Genomic DNA, 26,011 nt, shown 5'->3' on the forward strand with positions numbered 1-26,011 from the left:
AAAGAAGTCAGATACCCCCCAAAATTTATATTGTATGATTCCATTTACATGGACTGTTCAGGAAAGGCAAATCTATAGAGACAGAAAGTAGATTAGCAGTTAAATAATCTATGGGAAGGTAAGAACAGACAATAGGTACTAAGCGTCTTTATAGAATGATACAAATGTTCTAAATTTGGATTGTGGTGATGGTTGCACAACTATGTAAAATTTACTAAAAATCATTGCATTCTACTCTAAAAACAGGTGGATTTTATGGTGCGAAAGTATACCTCCATAAAACAGTTAATGATCATAATCAGTAGTAGTACTTATTGTTTGAGATGAATAACAATCACATTTCTTTCCAGATAGAAACTATTTTACTGCTTTAGCTTTCAAAAGCAATATTACAAGCTCTCAAATCTTTGGTTCTCCTAACGTATCTGGGGCTTCTATCATTTGGATCCAGGAAGTCTGACATTTTTCTCTTTCAATGCATTAGTGTAATATATCAATTCTTCTTCTAAATTGCCTCTCAAATAACAGTGCTGTGTAATGGGGGATTCCTACAACGATCATATTTCCATGAGGGAAATCCAGATTGAAATTCAGCTGAAAACTCAGTACTCACTTCAATGTTATACCTCATAAGATTTTATTTAAGTGTGTTACTATTACTCTACTGAAGACATTGAATAAATAATGCAATATGCTGCAGTTACAGAAAGCTAAAAATAGTATCTAAAGTGTGCTTTTATATATTTCATCTTAATTAATGTAAAGAAAAATCTGGTAATACTTCTAAATTGGCTTTTCAAATTAAAATAAACCACACAGATGAGTTAAGAGCTATAAATAAATGATAGATAACATCATCGCTTCCAAACTTAAAGTAGATACCTTCAACAGAGAATTTTAAAAATTAATGTAAACTTCAAAATTGTTTTTGTATAAATCAAGAGTTTTTTAGTTGCAAGTGATAAAAACACAACTTGAACTAGCTGAAGCCAAACAGAGGACCATATTAGATCATGTAAACAATGGAGGGAAGGGGGATATGAACCTGGAGGTGTATACTCCTTGTTTTCGGTGAGCATCAGCTCTGTTGTCTTCTGTGCATGGACCTCTCCCAACCCCAGCTCTAGGCCACATCCCACTTCACAACAAAGAATAAGGGTCTCTTCTCTGCCAGATCCACTTCAAACCTTGGATGGCCCCATGCCATCCTTACTATCAGAAATAGAGGAGGCCATACCTGCTGGGAACATAAACATACACAATGCTTAGAACATTAATTTCTCAATTTCTACCTCGCCTCCAAATATACACAAGACCTTCTCTACATACACAGCAAATCTGCCAGTTCTAATGGCAGATGTTGAAATTGCGCATGGTAAGAAACATTGTGCCTACTATGTACAGGAATTCTGACCAGTGAGCACATTTAAGATTCACAACCACCCTGAGAGGCACTTCTCATTATCCCCATTTTACAAATAGCAGTGATACCCTTCATTTCACAGCCTTCAAACCATGAGAACAAACCCTGGTAGAAAAATCATGCATTGTTTTTGAGTGTGCCTGTCTTTCTCCCTTCTTCCTTCCTTCCTTTCTTCCTAGCTTAATACCTACCTTGCAAACTAAACTTACTGCCAGTCTCTCATTTGATTAATATTGAAGCAAAGACGTTTTAGTAATTTTCTCAAGTTGTGCTTTAGAAATATTTTTGAGGAAAAAGGCATGACAGTGCATTGTTTGACCTATTTTAGCTCCTCTACAGGAGCAACTTTTCCAAGGTTATGAATCCTTAACAACTCTCTGGGGTCTTTTTTTATTATCATTCAATACTATTACAAGTTGTCCTACTTTTCTTTTCCTCCATTCTTTTTTTTTTAATACAAGGAAAGTTTCCTTCTCTTCATCCCTACTAAAGGCCAGAAGATTTTCACCCACTGCCTTATTCATGCAGCAAATTAATTCAATAAGTGTTTGTTGAGCTCCTACTAATTACTGTGAACAAAACACATGGTCCATGGCATGGCTTAGCATGACACAAATCTAGGGAACACCATTCACATACAATGCTCCTTACACTGAGCTTACACACTGATGGAAGCATATTATAAATTGCAACCTAATCTACAAATACAGTATTATTGTTGCTACAATTATTATTACTTATAATCTGGGAGTGAAAAAACAAAGTACTAACCACAAAATAAAAGACTAACAAAATGAGTTAATTTAAAATTTCTATTTATTAAAAGAAACAGTTAAGAGTTACAGCCTTTCATCCACAGCCAGCATCATACTCAATGGGCAAAAACTATGAATGTTTCCCTTAAAATCAGGAACAAGACAGGATGTCTACTTTCACCACTCTTATTCAACATAGAACTGGAAGTCCTAGCCACAGCAATCAGACAAGAAGAAGAAATAAAAGGGCATCCAAATTAAAAAGGAAGAAGTAAAACTGTCATTATTTGCAGATGACATGATATTGTATATAGAGATCTCTAAAGATTACACCAAAAACTATTAGAACTGATAAATGAGTTCAGTAAAGTAGCAGGATACAAAATAATGAAATCAGTTGCATTTTTATACACCAATAATGAACTATCAGAAAAGGAAACTAAAAAGAACAATCCCTTTCACAGCTGCTTCAAAAAGAATAAAATAGCCCGGCCAGTGTGACTCAGTGGTTGAGCATCGACCTATGAACCAGGAGGACATGGTTCAATTACCAGTCAGGGCACATACCCGGGTGCAAGCTCAGTCCCCAGTAGGGGGCGTGCAGGAGGCAGCCAAGCAATGATTCTCTCTCATCACTGATGTTTCTATCTCTCCCTCTCCCTTCCTCTCTGAAATCAATAACAATTTATTTTTTAAAAAAGACAACCCACAGAATGGGAGAAAATATTTACAGACTGCTAGTATATAACTGCTAAGGATCAAGTATGTAGAATACACAAAGAACTTTACAACTCAACAATAAAAACATGAATAACCCAATTTTGAAATAAGCAAAGGATTTGGATCGTTATTTATCCAAAGAAGCTATAGAAATTATCAAGAAGCATATTTTAAAATGTTCATCAGGGAAACATAAATCAAACCGCAATTAATTGCTACTTCATACCTGATAGGATGGCTATAATTTTAAAAATGAAAAATAATAAGTGTTGGTGAGGATATGGAGAACTTGGTTATAGGAACTTGGTCATACATTGCTTATAGGAAGCTAAAATGATGCCACACGAAGGATCTTTGTGGTAATGGAAATACTGTGTCTTGACTGTATCTGTCAATATCCAGTTGTGATACTATAGTTTTGCAAAATGTTATTATTGGGGGAAACTGAGTAAAAGATATGGAGAATCTTTATGTGTTATTTATTATGATTGTATATGAATTTACAATTATCTAAAAATAAAAATTTTAAATCAAATTTTTAATAGAAAAAATGTTTTCAACCACATATAGGTCTGTTTTCTTTTCATATATCCGGCTACTTTCAATTATCCATTTGGTTCAAACTCCTTACTCTAGCCACCTCCCTCTCAACAAATACCAGCAACAACAACTATTGGGTATGTGTTATGTGACAAAGAACTTTATGTACTAACTTTATGTGTAAGAACTTTTATGTATTAACTTATCTAATCCTTACAACAGATAACTTTGAATTCTACTTTTCACAGGAAACAGCAGCCTCAGACACCACTTCCTCTACTTCTTCTCGTCCATCCATGTATATATATATATACTAGAGGCCCGGTGCACAAAAATTTGTGCACTTGGGGGGGGGGGAGAAGGGGTCCCTCAGCCCGGCCTGTGCCCTCTCGCAGTCTGGGACCCCTCGGGAGATAACGACCTGCTGGCTTAGGCCTGCTCCCGGGTGGCAGAGGGCAGGCCCAATCCCTAGGTGCAGCCCCTGGTCGGGCTCAGAGCAGGGCCGATTTGGGAGTTGGGGCGCCACCCCCTGTCATGCACAGAGCAGGGCTGATCAGGGGGTTGAGGAGCTCCCCCCTGTCACACACAGAGCAGGGCGGATCAGGGGGTTGGGGCGCCGCCACTGTCACACTCAGGGCAGGGCCGATGGGGAGGTTATGGCTCTACCCCGTCACACACAGAGCAGGGCCCGTGGGGGGGGGGGGAATTGGGGCGCCGCACCTTGTCACACACAGAGCAGGGCCGATCAGGGGGCTTTGGTCACTGCCCCCGTCACGCTGATCCCGGTGCCAGGAGGCCTCGCTGCTCCACTGATCCCGGTGCTGGGAGGCATATTACCCTTTTACTATATAGGATAGAAGCCTGGTGCACAGGTGGGGGCCGGCTGGTTTGCCCTGAAGGGTGTCCTGGATCAGGGTCGGGGTCCCCACTGGGGTGCCTGGCCAGCCTGGGTGAGGGGATGATGGCTGTTTGCAGCTGGTCACACATACATCAGGGTGGGGGTCCCCACTGGGGTGCCTGGCCAGCCTGGGTGAGGGGCTGAGGGCCGTTTTCAGGCTGACGGGTGACTGAAGCTCCCAACCTGTCCTTTTTTCCTTTTTTTTTTTCATTCTGGGCTAGCTTTAGCTCTGAGGCTCGGCTCCAGCTATGAGACTTCCACTGCTGAAAGCAGGTTTCTGGCCTTTGTTTACCCTTCTGTATTTGAAACAATGTTGCGGTCCTGCTGGCTGAAGCCTGGGGTTTTGTTTAGCTTCTATTTTTGTAACATAGTTGCTTAGAGTGCAGCTGAGAGGCCGGCAAGGCAGGCAGGGAAGCTTTGGCTTCCTCCATCACTAAAGCAAGCAAGCCTCATGTTAGTTTCCAGCTGCCTGGCTGCTGGTGGCCATCTTGGCTGTCAGTTAATTTGCATATCGCCCTGATTAGCCAATGGGAAGGGTAGTGGTCATACGCCAATTACCATGTTTCTGTTTTATTAGATAGGAGGATATATATATATATATATATATATAAATTTTCACTATATGTATGTACATATATATATAATTTCAGAGAGAAAGGGAGAGGGAGAAAGAGAGATAGAATCATCAATGATGAGAGAGACTCATTGATCAGCTGCCTCCTGCACGCCCCCTACTGGGGATGGAGCCCACAATCTGGAATTGAACCCAGGACTCTTCAGTCCGCAGGCTAAACCACCTCTTTTTCTTCCTTTAAAATAATGAAATGAAAGGCCCATTTCGCAGATTAAAGGCAATCCTTTCACTTAAGCACAGAATCTACCTCTCAGGATCCTAACTCCATCCAATATCTTCTTTCTTGTATTTTGAATCCCTACCTTTCTATTCGCTTTAACCTGTTCGAAAGCTTCCCCTAACCTTACAAATCCATCAATTCTCACTCCCCTTTTCGTAGCCACATTTCTTAAAACGTGTTCACATTTATTCTTTCTACTTCCGAAACTTTCATTCCATTCAATATCCACTACAAGTTGATTTCTGCTCCTACTCTTATGAAAGCCTGACCTCTTTCCAGCATTTCACACTACTACCTATTTCTTCATTTAAACTCTCTCTTCTTTGGGCTTCTCTGACATCACTACCCTGTGAGAGTTGAGTAAGTGACACGGGTGACCTAAAAAGAGGGCAACAAAGTTATAATAAATAGGGCATGCTCATGACCAAGGAGGCAAAGGTGAGGACATCGCTGCTTTTTGAGAGGGGAGTTGGGAGACTGAGGGCAGAAAGGGCTACACTGGGCATTAAAACAAAGTGACCGTAACTTTCACCCTCTTTGTTCCCCTATCCTTTGAGTGTAACGGGCCCGGGGAGGGGGGGGGGGGGGGGCGGGCGGCACCCGGCTGGGGCTCTGCGAGAAGGGCGGGAGTGGAAGTGGAAGAGCACTGAGTCGCCAGCGGAACCCGTGAGCAAGGCCGCGGTTGCAGCTCGGAGGCAGCACTGGGACGAACGCGAGCGCGCCTGGTTAGCGGCGCTTCCGGCCCCAGCCACGGCGCTAGCAACCTCTTGAAATGCGCCGATACGGTGCTTGAAACCCGGGCTGGAGCCGCCGCTGATCGAAGATCCTGAGATCTACCCTGGAGGCAGGCTGCTCAGAGGCTGGCGGAAGACTCCGCTCGCCGATAGCGCCGGGAGGAGACGCACACGGCCTGGCCGGTGTGTCCTTACCGCCATTCGTCCCCTGCCCGGCCCCTGGGCCAGCGCCGCTGAAAAACGGGCGGGGGCGCGGGGGCTCGGGAAATTCAGGTTAAATAATTTCTCTGCAGATCCGGTGCCGTTAAACCCTGAGAACCCACACTTTAAAAAAAAAAAAAATGAAGAAATTAAGACTTAAAGAACTAGAGAGTCGCCTGCAACTAGTGGATGGATTCGAAAAGCCCAAGTTACTCCTAGAACAGTATCCCACCAGGCCGCACATTGCAGGTAGGGCGGCTGGTGACCACGCCTGTGCTTCTCGGGTGGGTGAGTCCTGTCTGCTCACTCTATACTGAAATGAGGACAGTTGTTTACAGACAAAGAACGTCCAGAGGAAATCTGCTGAAAGGTTACATAGCACGTTAGAGAGGACTTCCTTGACACCACAGCTAAAGACACCCCACACACAGACACACACGTTGCCATTTTACTGTTTGGCTTCTGCGTGCCCTTAATACTGTCAGACGTCTTTTTAATGTGTTTGTTTCTCTCATTACACTGTAAACTCCTCAAGGGAAAAGAATTGGGCTTTTTCACACAGTGCCCCATGTCTGAAGAGTTTCTGATACTAGTTAGGGGCTCAGTAAATATTTGTAAAATAAGGATCAATTTCCTTTTGCAAGGAATTGTCAGCACAGATTCTATGTTATACTCTGACCTAGAAATGAATACTAGAGCTGGCTAGGTGAAGGACTTTTAACAAATCCAGAATAGGCGCTATATAACTATGAAGATGCATTTCAATTTTAAAAATGATCTGAGTGAGAATCAGTAGTGTTGCTTGATCTGAGAGAATACCAGTAATACAGGAGAGAATACAGGAAAAATCATTCATATTTAATAAATGTATTATCAAAGTCATTGGGGAGTCTTAGGAAAATTAATTTGTTGGCAACACCTGCAAGGAGGAAACTCATCCAGCTCCAACATGGTTTTGTTTCTAAGCTGCCAGTGAATGTCAAGGAACTAACTCCAACATATTGTCATAATTTCAACCAAATATTAAGACCAGTTCACTCAATTTAGATAACGACTTATTTACTATCCCAGGTTATAGGGTTTCTAAGTGGAATTCAGCTTTTTAAAAGGCCAGTTGTAACATGCACATGGATGTGCTAATTCTTTACCAGCTTCAAAGTCACTAACACCTGCAGCTATAATCAGGACAGCACAGTTGGCCTGAGATGTCCCATAATTGTATTTTTGATAAAACTGGATCCTGGGCCATCAGTAATGGCCAGTAATCCTTGTAGGGTTCATATATCCATAGGGAGATATCAGTGATCTTACTCATGAGTAACCTTCAGCATATACCAGACCTTTGTGTATTTGAAATATCCCTTTCCAATCTCAGTAGCTTCTGCTCTACAGCTCAATAGTTCTATCAGGTCTTCTTAGTACAGTGGTTCTCAACTTGTGGGTCGCAACCCCTTTGGGGGTCGAACAACCCTTTCACAGGGGTTGCCTAAGACAATCGGAAAACACATATATAATTACATATTATTTTTGTGATTAATCGCTATGCTTTAATTATTTTCAATTTGTAACAATGAAAATACATCCTGCATATCAGATATTTACATTACAATTCATAACAGTAGCAAAATTACAGTTATGAAGTAGCAACGAAAATAATTTTATGGTTGGGGGTCACCACAACATGAGGAACTGTATTAAAGGGTCGCAGCATTAGGAAGATTGAGAACCACTGTATTAGTAGATTATGAATATATGTCTGTAGATCATAAATGTATGTGTCTAAATATGTGAGTCTAAAAGCTATATTGTGGGTTTGGTTTTTTCCTTTGCCATTCTAGTTTAAGCTTATGGTACCTGGTGACAAATTTGTTGCAAAAAAGTTCTGTGCCGTTTTAATGTTAATGCATGGTTCCTGGACTTACAGATTTCACAAATCAGTAAAATTTCAAAATAATTTTGGGGAGAGAACCAAGATGGCGGCATAGGTTAACGCCAGAGATTGCTGCCTTGAACAACCAAATCAAAACACACCTAAAAGACGGAACGGACATCATCCAGAACCACAGGAAGGCTGACTGAGTGGAAATTCTACAACTAGGAGGAAAGAGACTATCATACCCAGACTCAGAGGAGGCTCAGTGCTGAAGTGAAATACTCAGGTTCGGAGTGCACCTGGAGCGGGCTGGCGGCGGAGGGGGCGGTTGGTGCTTTCAATCGGGAGGGAGTCTCAGATTCTGAGCTCCAGAGCCGGGCGAATCTCTAGGGACCCAGACTCAAACGGGAGAAGCGGGACTGTCTGGCTTCAGTCGGAACTCGAAGGCAGCTTTCTCTCCGAGGTTTGCAGCAGTTGCTGGGACTCTGTGAGGTAGAGCCCCTAGGGACGGAACTGAGAGCCGCCATAACTGCTCTCTCCGGCCCACCCTGTTGATCCCGAGCCCAAGTGGCCCACCCACCCTGCCCAAGCCCTGCGCAGAGCCATTTGCCAGATAGCCTCAGGCAAAGGCTAGATTAGCACCTCCCTAGAGGACAGAAGTTTTCCCACTGCAGACACAGCTGATTCTCACAGCCAGTTGGCCTGGAGGCCAAATCCCCCTAGTATTAACTACAACAATCAAGGCTTAACTACAGGAGGACTGCACACAAAGACCACTAGGGGGTGCACCAAGAAAGCATAAAAAATGCAGAGACAAAGAAACAGGACAAAACTGTCAATGGAGGATATTCAGTTCAGAACCACACTTTTAAGGTCTCTCAAGAACTGTCTAGAAGCCGCTGATAAACTTAATGAGATCCTCAACAAATCTAATGAGACCCTCGATGTTATGATAAAGAACCAACTAGAAATTAAACATACACGGACAGAAATAACGAATATTATACAGACTCCCAATAGCAGACCAGAGGACCGCAAGAATCAAGGCAAAGATTTGAAATGCGAAGAAGCTAAAAACACCCAACCGGAAAAGCAAAATGAAAAAAGAATCCGAAAATACGAAGATAGTGTAAGGAGCCTCTGGAACAGCTTCAAGCGTACCAACATCAGAATTATAGGGGTGCCAGAAGATGAGAGAGAGCAAGATATTGAAAACCTATTTGAAGAAATAATGACAGAAAACTTCCCCTACCTGGTGAAAGAAATAGACTTACAAGTCCAGGAAGCACAGAGAACCCCAAACAAAAGGAATCCAAAGAGGACCACACCAAGACACATCATAATTAAAATGCCAAGAGCAAAAGACAAAGAGAGACTCTTAAGAGCAGCAAGAGAAAGAAACTCAGTTACCTACAAGGGAGTACACATACAACTGTCAGCTGATTTCTCAACAGAAACTTTGCAGGCCAGAAGGGAATGGCAAGAAATATTCAAAGTGATGAATAGCAAGAACCTACAACCAAGATTACTTTATCCAGCAAAGCTATCATTCAGAATTGAAGGTCAGATAAAGAGCTTCACAGATAAGGAAAAGCTAAAGGAGTTCATCACCACCAAACCAGGATTATATGAAATGCTGAAAGGTATCCTTTAAGAAGAGGAAGAGGAAGAGGAAGAAAAAGGTAAAGATACAAATTATGAACAACAAATATGCATCTATCAACAAGTGAATCTAAGAATCAAGTGACTAAATAATCTGATGAACAGAATGAACTGTTGATTATAATAGAATCAGGGACATAGAAAGGGAACGGACTGACTATTCTTGGGGGGGAAAGGGGTGTGGGAGATGCGGGAAGAGACTGGACAAAAATCGTGCACCTATGGATGAGGACAGTGGGTGGGGAGTGAGGGCGGATGGTGGGGCGGGAACTGGGAGGAGGGGAGTTATGGGGGGAAAAAAGAGGAACAAATGTAATAATCTGAACAATAAAGATTTAATTAAGAAAAAAAAATAATTTTGGACACCGATATAGCATTGCCAAATTTATATATTAACAAGGAAAGATATTTTTAAAACCTATTTACTCTTCCCATCCTTTCATAAAAATATTTCAACATCAAAGATAACTGATATATGTGTGTGGATGGCAATGTTTTAAACAGGTTGACCTTATTTTTCTCATTTACCTCAGAGTTTTGTCATTCTTGGTATTGTCAGCAGAGACTAGTTTTGGGGAACCACTGGTATGGGTTTTATTATTCTTGTGTGTGAGACTTTGTATTACATACCAAGGTATTATGCCTTATGTTCTAGGGTACCATTTGGGGGAGGACTAGATAATGAAATACAAATTGTTTTAAAGAGTCATTTGCACAAATTGGATTTTGGTCATCAGCTTGCTTACTTATTCTCTAATATGTTTTTTGATCTTTTAGCATGTATGCTGTATACAATTCATAACACATATGATGACATTGAAAATAAAGTGGTTGCAGATCTAGGATGTGGTTGTGGAGTACTCAGCATCGGAACTGCAATGTTAGGAGCAGGGTAGGTCCAGTATATATTATTTGGTATGGGGTGGTTTTAATAAGCATAAATAGGATCAGCTGGTTATATTTATGGGACTCTATAGTATAATGAGTTAATTTTGAACGAGCAGAACTAAAAAAAATACAATAAAACCAGTAACACCAGCAGGCAGATGTCTCCCTTGTATACAAACCTGAGTTTCCAACCCCTGCCAGATTGGGAAATCATGCTGTTGGAAGGTAACACTCACTCTTACTTTGCCAGTTGAGTTATGGTTTTTATTGTTATTGTTTTGACTTGGAAGCCATTAATAGTGGATCTTTGTCTATGTTTTGTATTTAAAGGTTGTGTGTTGGATTTGACATAGATGAAGATGCATTGGAAATATTTAATAGGAATGTGGAAGAATTCGAGTTAACAAATGTTGACATGGTTCAATGTGATGTGTGCTCATTAGTTAACAGAATGTCCAAGTCGTTTGATACAGTAATTATGAATCCTCCTTTTGGAACCAAAAATAATAAAGGTTAGTAACAAAACTCAGGTATATTGGTTTTAAAAACCAGTTGGTTGTTGATTGTTTAGGTTAAGTGTTTTTATCACTCTACAGTAAATACACCAATCTCTTATCTATAGTTATTACATTTTCAATTTGTGTAATGCATGGATAGGGAATTGAATTTTTCAATCTTTGTTTTCACAAATTTGTATTAAATAAAAAAAATATTTTTATACTCCATCTGGTTTCAACAATGATTTACCTGCCCTTTATGAATATGAATCCTATAAAGTATTTTATACTTTTACATAGAACCTCCTTTTTTCTTTTTCTTTTTTTGGTTAATCCTGGAGGATATTTTTCCCATTGATTTTAGAGAGATTGGAAGTGAGGGGGGGAGAAAGAGAAAACATCCATGTGCGGGACCCATATCAAATGGTTGCCTCCCCCACACACCCCAGCCTGGGTGGGGAATCTGCAACCCAGGTATGTGCCCTTGACTGGAATAGAACTCGAGACTCTTTTATTCTTGGGCCGACGTTCTAACCACTAAACCATGCCAGCCAAGGCTAGAACCCATATATATATAATTTATTTTTTTATTTTTATTTTTTTCCAGAGAGGAATGGAGAGGGAGAGATAAAAACATCAATGATGAGAATCACTCATCGGCTGCCTCCTGCACGCCCCCTACTGGGGAGTGAACCTGCAACCCGAGCATGTGACCTTGACTTGAATCAAACCCGGGACCTTTCAGTCCGAAGGCTGATGCTGTATCCGCTGAGCAAAACCAGCTAGTGCTGGAACCTCTTTCAGTAACAGTGACTCACTGTGGCTTTTTTTGTGAGAATGCTGTGCGCAAGGAGGGTAGGAAATCAGTAAGAGGAAGACATGCAGTTTTAAAAAGTCCTCCTTGCACCCCCCACCCCCACCCCCATCTGATTCTAATTACTACTCTGTTCCTTTCTCCCTTCTTTGAAAGTTATTAATTTGGAATATGATACTAAAATTTTTACTTTATCCTTATTCAAATATGACATTATAGTTCTGGTTTTATTCTATCAACTTATAAGATATTTGGATGTTTTACTTATTTGTACTCTGTCTTTTTGCAGAATTTGAAATGGCTATTTTCATATTTATTAGTACCTGGTATTCATTTAATCTTCTATTTTGATAACAGGTATATAATTTAAATTGGAGCTTTTTCTACTGTTAACAGGAACAGATATGGCATTTCTGAAGACTGCTTTGGAAATGGCAAGAACAGCAGTATATTCTTTACACAAATCCTCAACTAGAGAAGTAAGTTCAAATCATCATGATATTCTGTCATTTATTTTTGAAATCATTAGTGTTGTAAGGATTTGCTGTGAAATGTATTTACTGGTAAGTAAATGTAAATATTAGACAAAAACCTGGGTATGTGCTCCAACTAGGAATTTAACTGTGACCTCCTGGTCCATAGGTCCACACTCAACCACTGAGCAACACTGGCCAGGCAAGTCTGTATTCTTATACAGAAATTCTAGATTTCAAAAATGGGAAAATATACCCAAACTAGGATTATTTATTAAATTCAAGAAAAAACTACATGCACACACACAGTATCAGTATTGTGTACAATGAAAATATTTCCCTAAAATTTAGGGAAAGTTAGTTTATCAACCAGCTTAATCGTACTATCAACATGAATAAAATGCTTATACCAAATATTATTATCTCTAGATTTCTAGCAAATTATGCACATAATTTATTTAGGGGATTATGGGCAACTTTCCATTTACGTTGAAATGTATTAATTTTTAAAAATTCATAAAGCAATTTTTATAACCAAAAATTTTATGAAGTAGTTCAAGAATTTTAGACCTATAAGTAGTTAACATTTAGTACTTACTGTGTGCCAGGACAGTTCAAAGCACTTTTCATATTCCTCAACAATCAGATGAGAGATACCATTATTATCCTCATTTAACAGATGAAGAAACTGAGGCACAAAAAGAATGAGTAGCTCAGGGTTACAAAGCTGATAAGTAGCAGAGCAGCAGTTCAGATGCAGGCTGTCTGGTTCTAGAGACCATGTTATTAACTACTATCCCCCATTGCCACTGACCATGTACATAGATCTCTGTTGAATAGTTTCCAGGATAGTTATATATTAATTATTGATGAAATAATGCTGCAGAAACTATGGTTACATTGTACACTTTGATATATTTCTGAAATAATAACTTTGTGACTTGGATTTTATTTAAATATGTAATTTGGCTCAGATGGTTAAATATATTAAATGGCTTGGTTTATTTTCTAAATGTGATCCAATCAATTGAAAAAAATGTAAGGATCTAAATTCTAATGAAGTTTTAAAAGCTTGAATTTTTTGAAAACTTAATACCAAGTATTAGTAAAAAGCAATTTAAAAATATTTACAAATCAGTTCACATTAACATGTTATTATGTTCAGCATATCCAAAAGAAAGCTGCAGAATGGAAAATCAAGATAGACATCATTGCAGGTAAGAGTTTTAAAGTTTCTCATACAACAAATCTAAATTCTAAGAAAGCCAAAATGCATTAGCCAAACCAGAATTTTTATACAGGTGCTAAGAAGATAGTGTAAATCATGTTTTTTAGTGTGGCAAATGGAGTAAAGGCAGGGTATCAATGTTTGTCTAAGACTGTCCCAATTTATGTATTGCATTTTACTGAAAATTTCTAATAGTACCCAAGTATTTGGTCACTCCAAGCTCAGACCCTTTATAGCTTCAGTGACTGAGAAGCTTGGGTTTAGAGTTGGTCAGACCTCAGTTTGAAATCCATTCATGGAAAATACCACCAGATTATGCCTGCACCACCTGTCTTTTTTTTTAAACTATTGCTGCCTTTTCTTTTTCTTTTTAATATATATATTTTATTGATTTCAGAGAAGGGAGAGATAGAAACATCGATGATGAGAGAGAATCATTGATTGGCTGCCTCCTGCACACCCTCTACTGGGGATTGAGCCTGCAACCCAGGCATGTGTCCTTGACTGGAATCGAGCCAAACCAGCTAGGGCTGGATCACCTGTCTTTCAATTTTCTAATTGCCCCTGAAGTCAAATAACATGAAGCTTTTTTTTAGTAGGGGATAGAATATAATCATCCACACTGAGTAAATCATGCTTGGTACATTTTTATTAGTAAACTGAATAGTCACAAACATTAAAATAGGGAAAGCATACAACTAGAAGCTAACTGTAATCCAAATAATTTTGAAAAGTCTGAAGTAAGAGTACAATAAGGGGAAATGTTTTTACACGATAATAAACTATGAACTAGCACGATGGTGTTAACCATATAACTAGATCTATTACTGTTCTTAATATAATGTGAAAAGGTCAATCTTTCTATTATATTCAGTATTGTCATTCCTTATGTAATTTAAGTTATTCGAATATGCAACATGGAGCACCTTAGAACAATTCCAGTATAATACCAAACCAGAGCCTTGCTACTCCAAATGTAGTTTTAGATGCTGACCATTGACATCCCTTGGGAGCTTGTTAGACTTGCAAAATTTCAGGCTCCACTCAGATCTACTGAATTACAACTTGCGCCTCAACGCACATTAAAATTTGAGAGCTGTGACCTATAGTTAGAATTTATGTTGTAAAATATGAAGGGATAGGTAGACTCATTGCCATCCCGCTAAAATGGATCAGTAGTAAGTTTGGAGGACCTACATTATACTTTAGAAAGGAATATGAAAAGGTTGGTTTTCATTTGAGAGCATAGTAGGAAAATACATGGCTACTTACTACCATTACTAAAATCCAGACAATAAAACTTTAAAATAGGTATGAGATTGCTAGCTATTGATTAGGAAACTAAAAATAGGAAGGTACTATCATTTTCATAGGATATACTTTTGTCCACTTGTTATGCTTCTAAACTCTTCCCTATAATCTCAAATTTTGGTATAAATTACCAAAGTAGCAGAAATGCCAAACTCAACTTGCCATGGGTAACCTTGGGGATACATGGCAGTCCTTGGATACCAAGTTAAAGTGACAGGTCTAAAATCTTCAGTTTACCAGCATTTAGTGTTTTCTTAATTCGTGGGTTTTTTTTAGTCAAAGGTGGTAAATGCTTGGAAATACAGTTTTTATCCTTAAGTTGCTTTTTTTTTTTTTATAGAGCTGAGATACGACCTGCCAGCATCATACAAATTTCATAAAAAGAAATCAGTAAGTCTCTTGAACTTTACAATAAGTAATTAATTCTTATGTTATCAAGTTGCCTGAGTAAATACAGAAAGCCAGCCTGGGAGACAGATTATGGAACAGCTTATAATCCACAGCCAATACTCTAGTTTAAGATAAATTATTTCTCAAATACTTTGGACAGAAAAAGAAAAAATAAACTAAGTTTTTGCTCTTTTTATATAGTATACATTTTATTCGTTTGTACTAATACATTCTCATATTACAAAGGCAATTTAGTACAAGAATCTTTTGATATTTGAATCATCTGAATAACATACAACTGTACATTAAAAAAAAAATCCTCATTTGGATAACAAAAAGACAAGCTAAACAATAAAAAATTTTCTTTTCTTACAGGTAGACATTGAAGTGGACTTAATTCGGTTTTCTTTTTAAAAGCCTCCAAAGACAAATACAGCTAAAAACCTAATTAAAATGAATACAAAATTTGTTTACTAAACTACTGGTCTCCGGCACCATTTTCTGTTTTCTGCTGTTTTGATGCAGGTTCTTCTTTGTCTGTTTCTTCTCTTGCTCTTTTTACTGGTCCTACACAATAACAGAATTAATTTTTGTTAAGTTCATTGTAAGGATTACTCTATTTTAGTAAGAAGCACAATTACCAATGAGAAAAGGCTTTTCTTGTAGTACAGACCTTCTGCTCTCTAACCTTAACTTCCAAACATCCTTGTTATCCATTTGTAAAAACAGCACAACCAGGGTAAATTGCAATCCAATAATGCCACTCATACAGAAACTGAAAAACTACATCACTATTCTCTCCCACAAATAATTTCTCATGTAAGTACCAAAGGACTTAGAAAAACTTACCAGATGAACCATTTTCATCATGTTCATCATCACTATCAAATTTAGTTTTCTTGCCCTGGAACTGTACTTTTCCTTTAGCAGACCCAGTCTGGGCAACTTTATTTCCCTTTCCTTTTCCTTTAAATCTGCGACCTAGAGAGGCAATTGAGAAATCAGTAAAGAAATGTTTTAAATGTCTTGTCACTGTCTTTGAACACCTAGTATACTTTTTACTCAAGCAAATAAGTATATATCCAAACTCTCAGAAAAAAATAAGTATAACCTTTTGACTTCCATTTGTTGAGGGATTCTTGTTGATCATCTATGATTTTTTTCAATGCTTCTTTTTCCACATCTCCATCCAGTACTTCCCATGTCACTTCTTTGTTCTTTAATTGAAGGTTGCCATTATTTGCATCTTTGGCTTTATCCAGTGCTTCCTTAGCTTTTTCTTTAAATAGAATTATTCCCTACATCAAAGACAAAAAGCCACACCCTTAAGTTTTTAGTCTCACAGTTAATACCTTCAAAGTAAATTTTCCTAGTCTGCAAAATCTTCCATGCCATTACCAGTTTCAATGAATTTTAGTGAACATCAGGAAGATACTACAAAACTTGCAGTCACTGATCCAACAATTATTTACAGCATAACATAAAATATCAGGTATTGCCCGGCCAATATGGCTCAGTGGTTGAAAGTAGACTCATGCACCAGATCACTGGTTCGATTCCCAGTCAGGGCACTTGCCCAGGTTGCAGGCTCCATCCTCAGTAGGGGTCGTGCACGAGGCAGCTGATCAATGTTTCTCTCCCCATTCCCCTTTCTCTAAAAATCAACAAACATATATTTTTCAAACAAAATATAAGTATCACATGGAGTCAAAGCAACAACAAAATGGACAAGTAATTAAAGAGAAGCTATTTGCATAAACAGTGATTCTCTCTATTAATGATTTCATCTAAAAGATAAATTTCTGTGGATTTTTCAACATTGGCATAAAGCATATGAATGAATGTTTTCAAACCTCTTTTGCTCCTCTGACAAAGTCTATCCATTTTATTTCACCATGATTTGAGAAAAGGATGTGCAAATCTTCTCTACAGGTCTGATCATCCAGGTCCCCTGAAAATTTCAACAAGCAGCCAATCTTTTCTTCTAGAGATTTCTATAAAAACATACAAGGCGATAAGTTTCTTAAAAGCAACCCCAAATCAGAAGTAGCTTACACCACTCTATACCTATACAAGGAAAAGACTAGAAACTAAAATGCTATTTTTAAGTACTTTAATAGTTGGTACATTTCATCCTTTGTTCTACAATGGCTTTTGATTTAATTTCACCAACAAATAATATTTAATTAGTTATATATTTCAGTTACATAAGTCTGTTTATTAAATCATCTCTGGATAAATAATAATTTTAGCCAATAGTACTTGGCTATTACTTTAGTGTAATGACAACTACAGATTTGCTTACATATTTTCTGGAAAGTCCTCAGATCTTTTATTCTCAACTTTAAATTCTTAGGTATCAGTAATATATACTTACCATTTCAGCATTTTCTGCTAACTTTCGTTTTTCTTCTTGCTCTCTACAAATAAAAATATAATTAGAATTTTCCACTTACTATATGAGAAAATTAAGTCATGGTAAAGATAACCTTGATCGTGATCACTAAACTTAACCAAAGCCAGTCCTTAGAATTTCTGATTGTCTAATGCTAGCACACACAATGTGGCCCCCAGATTATCAAGGCAGTTTAAGAACCCAATGTTTCATGAGCAAAAGGTAAGTAAGCCTATTGCTACTCATTTTAAAGCTCATCACCAGCCCCATTTCCCAGAACCACTCTCTACCTTTGTAAAGATTTAAGGAATTAAAATGTTCTATTAGCTCTATTTACTTACTTTTTAGCTCGTAATTTAGCTTCCACTTTATTTTGCTTTCTTTCTTCATTTTTCTTTGCAAAGTAATCTTCCCTAAAGGACACGAAATATAGAGGCTAAATTCATGAGAACAAAGATTGCAAATTATTTTTAATTTTTTAAGACATGGCATAAGAATGTTACATTTTTTCCCATCAACATAATTACCTAAAAATTCAAAAGATATCAAGGAAGTTACTCTTATGATTTTTAAATAACAGATTTACTAAGAATTCACATGCCATAAAATTCACCGTTTTAAAGTGTATAGTTCAATGCCTTTTAATATATTTAGGTTGTAAAACCATCACTATTATCTAATTTCAAAACATTTTCATGACCCCCAAAAGAAATCCCATATCCATTAACAATCTCATATTGGTTTTCATTTATTATTCATGTATTTTTTTACTTATTTTTTAAGGTATATTTTTTATTGATTTCAGAGAGGAAAGGATAGAAACATAGATGAGAGAGAATCATCGATTGGTTGCCTCCTACATGCCCCACACTGGGGACGGAGCCGGCAAACCAGGCCATGTGCCCCTGACTGGAATCAAACCCAGGACCCTTCAGTCCGCAGGCTGACACTCTATCTACTGAGCCAAACCAGCTAGGGCTCATTCATGTTTTTTTAAAAGTAAACCAGAAATTATGTAAGTTTCAGAGTTTTCTAGTGTTCATTTCAAAAAAGGAGAAAATTCTAAAATCCCTCCGAGACCCAAGAATAAGAACAATTATAAAAATCACATTAAACAATATTTCTTGAGGGGTCCTGGCCAGGTGGCTCGGTTGGAGCGTCATCCTGTATACCAAAGGGTAGTGGGTTCAATTCCTATCAGGGAAAATACCTAAGTTTTAGGTTCGATCCCTGGTCAGGGCACATATGGGAGACAACACATAGATGCTATCTCTCACATCGATGTCCACCCCGCCCCCCAGTCTAATCAGTAAAAACATATCCTTGGGCCCCTAATTAGAGATACTTCTCTCAATATGCCTCCCAGTTTTTATGAGAGTTCAAACTATACAATACTGTTCAAAACTGAAGACTATTAGGTGTCAGTTCTTTATTCTGCTTACTGTGATACTATAGAGAAATTATTCTTCATTACTGCTCAGCAAAATCATTCTATATGCTTAATCATCACTTATTTTATTTTTTCCGGTTTTCTTGCATTATAGTGTCTCTGTTACTGGTTTTTAAGAGCTGTTTATGAATTTAGGTGCAAAATAAGTCATAAAGATGTTAACAATTTCTCATGCACTGCAAATGAAATACCATGTTTTTTTGTTATTATTTTACTCTGTTGTTTTACTTTTTGGTTGTATCAAACTTGTGTATTAAATATAATCACGTTCTGTTTAAAAACCAACAAACATATCCTCGGGTGAAGTCTAAAAAAGAAAAAACACTTTTGAGAATGTAACACTGAGCATGATTCATCACAGTGCATCTCTAAGTCCAGTTTAGTACACAGCATATTTAGAATACTATGTTGTAGAGAGCGCCTGGGAAGGCACATGAGCTGACTGTTGGCCGAGTCTAGGGCATTGGCAGAGCCACCTCCTGGAAACATACCTTGCCTGAGGCAGGTATGTTGTCCAGCCTAACCTTTAGCTCAGGCGCCAGGGGGGGTGGGTTTCATTATCTAAGCTCAGCCAGGAGTGACAATTACAAAGAAGCCACAAGAATGAAGAATTGCAGCTTGATCCTTAACCATGATTTCACATAATTTCCTTGGTCTTAAAACTCTAGTACAACTTTCTGGTATCATGCTGTCTTATAATAAACGCGCTGCACCAGCTCTGGGTCACTGTCTCTGCATTGGAGGGCAGCATCCCACCTGGCCCGTTTTCCCTACTGTCTCTCTGTCTGTCTCTTTCTTTTTTTCAATCCCCCGTTGCCCCTACACAGGACTCATCCACTCTCTAGCCGTGCTGGTCGCGGTAAAGAGAGAAAAATTATCCTATGTAATGCAAAAGCAGGAGACAATGGTCCTCCATCTAACTTTATCATGCAAATGCTCTGGTTTGTCCAAGTTTTTAGACACACACATTAAAAAAATGTGATCCAAATCCTTTGTACTATATAAAATACAGGCATATAGATTATGAGAAGAACAGATAAAAATTGTACAGTGATTTATTCTCTAACACCAAAAGCCCAAACTTCAGTATCCAGCCTGATTATAAATTTTAGATGCAAAATAAGTTAGCCTCATTTACTAATTGCTAACAGAGAAGAGGTATTAATAAATATTTCTATGTATTCTCAAAGGATTAAGTTTCCACTAAACAAATTTCAAGCATTTCTCAAAGAATCCTATGGATACCAAAACTACTGGACTTACAGAGGAGGCTATTCCATATTCCTTACCCCAGTGTGTCAATTCCACATAAGTGGCCAGAAGAAACATCAGCAAAAAGACTTACTTGAAAAGTATTAGCAGATCTGTGTCTTTGTATTTTTGTCCAGGGGTCTCCACAAACTTTTTAGCAGATTCAATGCTATCAAACACAGCAAATATTGATCCCTTTTAAAAGGGGGAGAAAGATTTTTTTTTAGTTATGTCCCATATATTTTTCAACTAGAAAAAGTCTGTTACATCATACAACCACACCTTAAATGCTTTATGCAATGTTCTTCTCATCTGAATATTTAGTACTTGACCTTTATCTTCTAACCATTCTTTTATGTCATCAAGGGTTGCATCAGTAGGGAAGCCTTTCTGTGAGTAGGAAGAAAGGTACAAATGACTTCTCAGGTAAACAATGAGCCAGAAATTCTGAATCCTTTTGTCTTGAAATGAAGCCAGGATACCCATCTATCCCTCCCTCCCTCAAATGTTTGACAGCTCTGGTTAAGAGCTATTGCTATCTGGTACAATAAGAGTGACTCTTTTATCTGGGATTCAATTCAAAATAATCCAGTTGTAAAAAAATAATAATAATCCAGTTGGAACAGGGACAGGACAAGATTAATCAGGTATTAACTGTTACAACTAGAGAATTGTACATTATATATCCAATCTACTTTTGTATGTCTGAAATTTTCCAGAATAAAAAATACTTAAAAATTAATATACTAAAAAAAATTGCTATCAAGTTTAGCTGATGACAAGTAAGAACAGGTGATATGCACTGGGTGTTTATATGCTAAATATTTTATCCAATGGTATATGAGTTTTTCATTTGATTCTCACAACACTTCTATAAGGTAAAAATATTATCCCCATTTATAAAGATAAGGCTTAAAGAGATTAAGAACATATAGTAGGTGGTGAGGGACATATCATAAGTAGTGAAGCTATGATTCCTGAGCCCTAATTCTCACCAACTCTACCATCCATTCTTTCTAAATAAGTAAGTTATAATTAATTGCATTAAAGGCCCACTCACAATATAAACAGATCTGTTTTTTACATCATTTTTATACTCATCAGTCACTTCAGGGAGAGGTTTGTTTGGAGATCTTCTGATTTTGGTTTTATCTTCACTTATTTCCATGAGTTCTGCCTTTGATTTGCTCAATGCTTCTACTATGACATTAAAGTCTGTTGTTAGACGATTTAACCTGAAGAATATGTGTAAAAACATTGTAAGACTTCATACTAGCACTTGTTAACAGAAAATCTAAAGATGGTTTTTAAAAGGTTTTTACCTATTAAATTTTATCATTATTTCCAAAGGTACCCAGCCTTCATCCAGTTTGATTTGTTCCTTTAAAAATTTGTCCCGTGGCAAATTGAAATCACCAAAATAATACTGCAAGATAATTACAATATATTTCAGATCATTGTATAATACTGACTCCAACTCTGGAGGGTTTTTATTTTAATTACTATCACATCACTAAGTTATATTCTTTAAAAATACATGTCATGCCCTGGCCAGTATTGTTCGTTTGGCTGCGCGTCGTCCCATGCACCAAAAGGTCACCAGTTCTATTCCCAGTTATGGCACATGCCTGGATTCAGGCTTGACCCCCGGTGGGGGGGTGTGCAAGAGGCAGGAAATCAATGTTTCTCTTTTTCTCTCTCCCCTCCTCATTCTTCCTTTCTAAAATCAATAAAAACATATTTTAAAAAATATAACTAAATATTCATAATACAAATTTAACAAAAAGGTAAAGCTAAAAATTGATTAAACAATGTAATTAACAGATAGGTCAACAACAAATAAAAACATACCTAAGGATTTAGTATATAAAAAAACCTCTTGCTTCAAATCTGTGTGGAAAGAATAAATTTAAAACCTGGAATAAACTGGTTAATCACTCTAATTTTTAAAAGTTAAATTTAAGCATAGAAGCACCCTTTCTCAGTATAAAAACAAGAAAAAACTATACATGAACAGGCCCAAGTGTGACTACTTGGAATGCCAAAAATAAGACAAACACAGAAGTCTATTAATAATTCTTAGAAATCAAGGGTCTGGAAGAAAAACGCCCAGAAAACACTGATAAAAAAATGAATAAAGGGCATTAAAAAAAATTACTAAAACTAAACATGTACTATAAGTTCAATTCATTATTAATCAAAGAAATATAAATTAATGAAATAGCATTTTTCACCTGACAAATAGGCCGAAATTCTAAAAAGTATACCTAGTATTGTCCTGAATACAGAGAAATGGTCATGCAGGCAGAGATGTAAATTGACCTTAATTATTGAAAGTTTTTAAAAATGTGTATAACCTTTAAATCAGTAAACATGTTTATTAATTTATATATAAAGATATCATGATAAAACTGCTATAGCTAAAATATTGGAAATACCCTACACATCAAGTAGGGAATGGGGTATATTGCACCCCATGTTTGGTGGAGGAAAGGGAAGGAATTAAAAACTATGTTCGTGTCAGCACTGACCAAAGTGTAAAAGTGTATTCATTGGGCTTTACCCTCGATTACCTCAGGAGGGTGGGATCTGAGAGGTGACAGGGTATAGAAGGGACATCATTAATGTTTTCTTTGTGCTTCTTTATATTATTCTAAATATTAACACAGAATAATTTATAATTTTCTTCACAAAGAAATTAGTACAAAATATTGCAATATAGGAAATTTTAAATGACAAAGAAGTAAAACTTTTTAAAAAATAGTTGAGAATTGCCAAAAACACACCAAATAATATGAAGTTTTTCAGTAAAAACATAAAATAGAAACTAAGACATTACCCACAGCAGCCATTATCGTAAAGCCTCAACTTGTAAATACAAAAGTTTAAAAAAATGCTAAGTGGGACTCTGCAAACAAATATTCTGTTAAAAGTTACAACAGCCAAGAACTATTTGGGCAGGAATTACAACTAAGATCTTCAAAGATATAAAGTGCTATGTAACAGGGAAGGTCCTTCACAAAGAATTATGTTACCTTATTAAGTGCCAGGCACTCTGCTGTATGTTTTACATTTTATTACATGTAACCCTCACAGCCACCTTATAAGGAAGGTACTATTATCCTCACTTTATAGACTAGGAAACTAAAGAAAAAAGGTAAGTAACACCAGTCTACAATGTTATCTTTTGAAATGCCTGTCGTCTTCGGGTTTCATGAACTGGCTCCATCAATATAAAACAGTTGTACTATTATATGTACAACTAATTCCAAGAATCAAAGACAAGCCAAATATTGGATAATGGGTCAGTCTATGACCGAAAGTAAATGTTCTTTCTGTATTTGTTCTGAGGCCCGAAACTTCCTTTCAAAGAGCCCGTTTCCAGTTGAATAGTACAAGGATCATACCTCAATTTGATGACAGATCTTGGCCTCCAGGGCAGCCATTTTTTCATCACCATTTTCAGCCATGGTGGCCACCTGTAAATTTTTCCGAATTGGTATTACTGTTGTTTTTTAGCACAAAACTCAAGATCAGAAAAAGAATGTTTTAAAATGACCAATATCCCACTGTTCTCTTTAAAAATAAATCAATAATTTTTAGTTCCTCTACTCGATTCTCAAATTTCAACACGAGAAAGCTCTGGAATGAGTGGTGGGAGCGTGAAAAGGTGCACACCCCTCTCAGTAAGTAAATCACTGCTCCATCTTCTGTAACAAAGCAAGTGGTCATCTTCGTTATGGATCTCAGCCCCACTTGTTTGCTGTGGGTCAAATTCCTTTTAAAACTAGTCACAGTTGGACTTACTGAAACCTCTACCAGCAAAGACCAAGTATCACAACTTCAGGTGGGAAAAAAGAGGTCACCTATTATTGCCAGGGCCCAACCCGACGCTGCCCATGAAGCAGCCGACGAAATGACAGCGGGAGCGCCTGCAGACGCTGAACCAGGATAAGTCAGCTGGGGTGAGCGCGCCTTCTCATTCTCTGATCATCGAGCGGCGAACTGACCAGCCTCCTGCTTAGCAGGGCAGGGGAGAATGAGGCTGTGAGGTTGGTGTGCGAGGGACACAGAACCACGGCCCCGCGCTTGGAGCTGCTGGCCTCCGGGGCGAAAGTGTCTCTGCCCTCAGCCGACCCCTCATGGCACGGTCCTCGGAGGCCGGGCGCAGGCGCTGCAACCATATGCACTGGTTTGCCGACCGCCATCTACATCCCTAAGTTACTACCATGACTTAGGGCCCCTTAGAAAACAAAGAGGGGGGGGCGGGGTAAAGAACGATTAGAACGATCTAGGCCCCACCAGGCTTCTCGGCCGACCCAATTGGAACATGGCTTCATCACAGCCCCCCCAGAATGTAAATAAGAGGGGAGATATTAGCCACAGCTAACACTTCGCACAGAAGCCTTGATGTGAGTGAGTGAAGACCCTAGACACCCGAGAGTTCGGCCAGGGAACACCTACAGCCCGATCCCCGGGCCTCACCCGGTCCCACAGGATCCCAGGAGCCCCGCGGAGTCCCGCCGCGCCAACCCCCCCGGGGACTGACAGAGGGGCCCCCACGCCCGCCCGAGGCGCCGCCGCAAGGCCGCGAAGGCAGGAAACTTTAAAGACGCAGCGGGGAGGCGGGCAGCTTCTGTCCAAAGGCCCCGCCAGGGACCCGTCCCAAAGCAGCCCCGGCTCGCTCGGCTCCCAACCTCGTGCGCGGAACCCCCGGCTCCCGCACTCCCCTCAGGGCCCCTCTCCCCTCCCGGACCAGCGCGCCGCCTCCGGCCGCGGCCCACGCGGCACCGGACCCCAACCTGGGGAAGGAGAGAAGCCGAGGCGCCCAGCATGAGGCGGCAAAGAAAGGGAAGGCGCCGCGGTACGCCACGCAAAGCTGGGCCTTTGGTCCCTCCTCGTTAGCCCCGGGAGTTGCTCACCTTTAAGGTCCCGGTTCCGCAGAGCCGGGCCACACGACCACTGAGAACGCCTCGCCGCCGCGGCGTTGCCTCTTCTAACGCGCGCGCAAAGAAGATGGGGACTGTCCCGGCAGCCCTTGCGCCGAGTGCGAGCGGCCACGGCAGCGCGGCTACGGCGGCGCAGAGGCTGGCGGGCGCCGGCGCAGCGTGATGATGCGGATGTAGTCCCGCCCCTACTCCTCTGCCCTCCCCAGGAAATTGGGTTGCAGTGTCCCGCAGAGTGATAGCGCATGTTAGCGTAAATATTTGTTTTTAAGTGTTTGTTTTTGAGTGTGTGTGTGTGTGTGTGTGTGTGTGTGTGTGTGTGAGAGAGAGAGAGAGAGAGAGAGAGAGAGAGAGAGAGAGAGAGAGAGAGAGGAGACAGAAATATTATTTGTTCCATTTACAGCATTTATACATTCATTGGTTGCTTCTTGTATGTGCCTGGGAATCAAACCCAGAAACCTTGGCGTATCAGATGCTCTAACCAACTGAGCGACCTGGCCAGGGCAGTACAGTCATTTTAGAAAGCAACTTGGTAATATCTGCTAAAGTTTAAAATGTGTGTAGCAGACGACCCAAAATCCACTCCTAATAATATATTCTAGGAAAATTTTCACATCTGTGCACAAAAAAAACATGCCCAAGAATATTCATAGAAATGTATAAATGCAAAAAAAAGGGGGGGGGGGATTAACTAAATGTCCACCAAAC

The 26,011-nt window shown here is 39.0% G+C and overlaps 2 protein-coding genes across 6 annotated transcripts; one reads left to right on the top strand and one right to left on the bottom strand.

Moving 5' to 3' along the window:
• Positions 1–5,811: 5,811 nt before the first annotated feature.
• METTL5 (methyltransferase 5, N6-adenosine) lies at positions 5,812–15,736 on the top strand. 5 transcript variants are annotated; one of them, XM_081095313.1, is made up of 8 exons: positions 5,995–6,107; positions 6,218–6,413; positions 10,438–10,552; positions 10,879–11,060; positions 12,256–12,338; positions 13,498–13,549; positions 15,212–15,261; positions 15,637–15,736. In XM_081095313.1, exons 2-8 carry the CDS (start codon positions 6,266–6,268, stop codon positions 15,673–15,675), a joined length of 669 nt encoding a protein of 222 aa, XP_080951439.1. In that variant the 5' UTR covers positions 5,995–6,107; positions 6,218–6,265; the 3' UTR covers positions 15,676–15,736. The 5 variants fall into 5 exon arrangements, with proteins under 5 accessions (XP_080951441.1, XP_080951443.1, XP_080951439.1 ...); XM_081095316.1 differs by having other exon boundaries at positions 6,218–6,374; XM_081095315.1 differs by having other exon boundaries at positions 5,812–6,374.
• On the bottom strand, positions 14,192–25,683 carry SSB (small RNA binding exonuclease protection factor La). The gene is made up of 12 exons (XM_081095312.1): positions 25,280–25,683; positions 23,765–23,836; positions 21,680–21,783; positions 21,418–21,592; positions 20,640–20,747; positions 20,452–20,552; positions 17,998–18,069; positions 17,639–17,681; positions 17,115–17,255; positions 16,373–16,559; positions 16,111–16,242; positions 14,192–15,828 (listed from the first exon to the last, which is right to left on the bottom strand). The coding sequence occupies exons 2-12, from the start codon at positions 23,825–23,827 to the stop codon at positions 15,740–15,742; spliced, it is 1,215 nt and encodes a 404-aa protein (XP_080951438.1). The 5' UTR covers positions 23,828–23,836; positions 25,280–25,683; the 3' UTR covers positions 14,192–15,739.
• Between the last annotated feature and the right edge of the window lie 328 nt (positions 25,684–26,011).

The sequence above is a fragment of the Myotis nattereri genome (assembly GCF_964212035.1).
Source record: "Myotis nattereri genome assembly, chromosome: 7".
Lineage (NCBI taxonomy): Eukaryota > Metazoa > Chordata > Mammalia > Chiroptera > Vespertilionidae > Myotis > Myotis nattereri.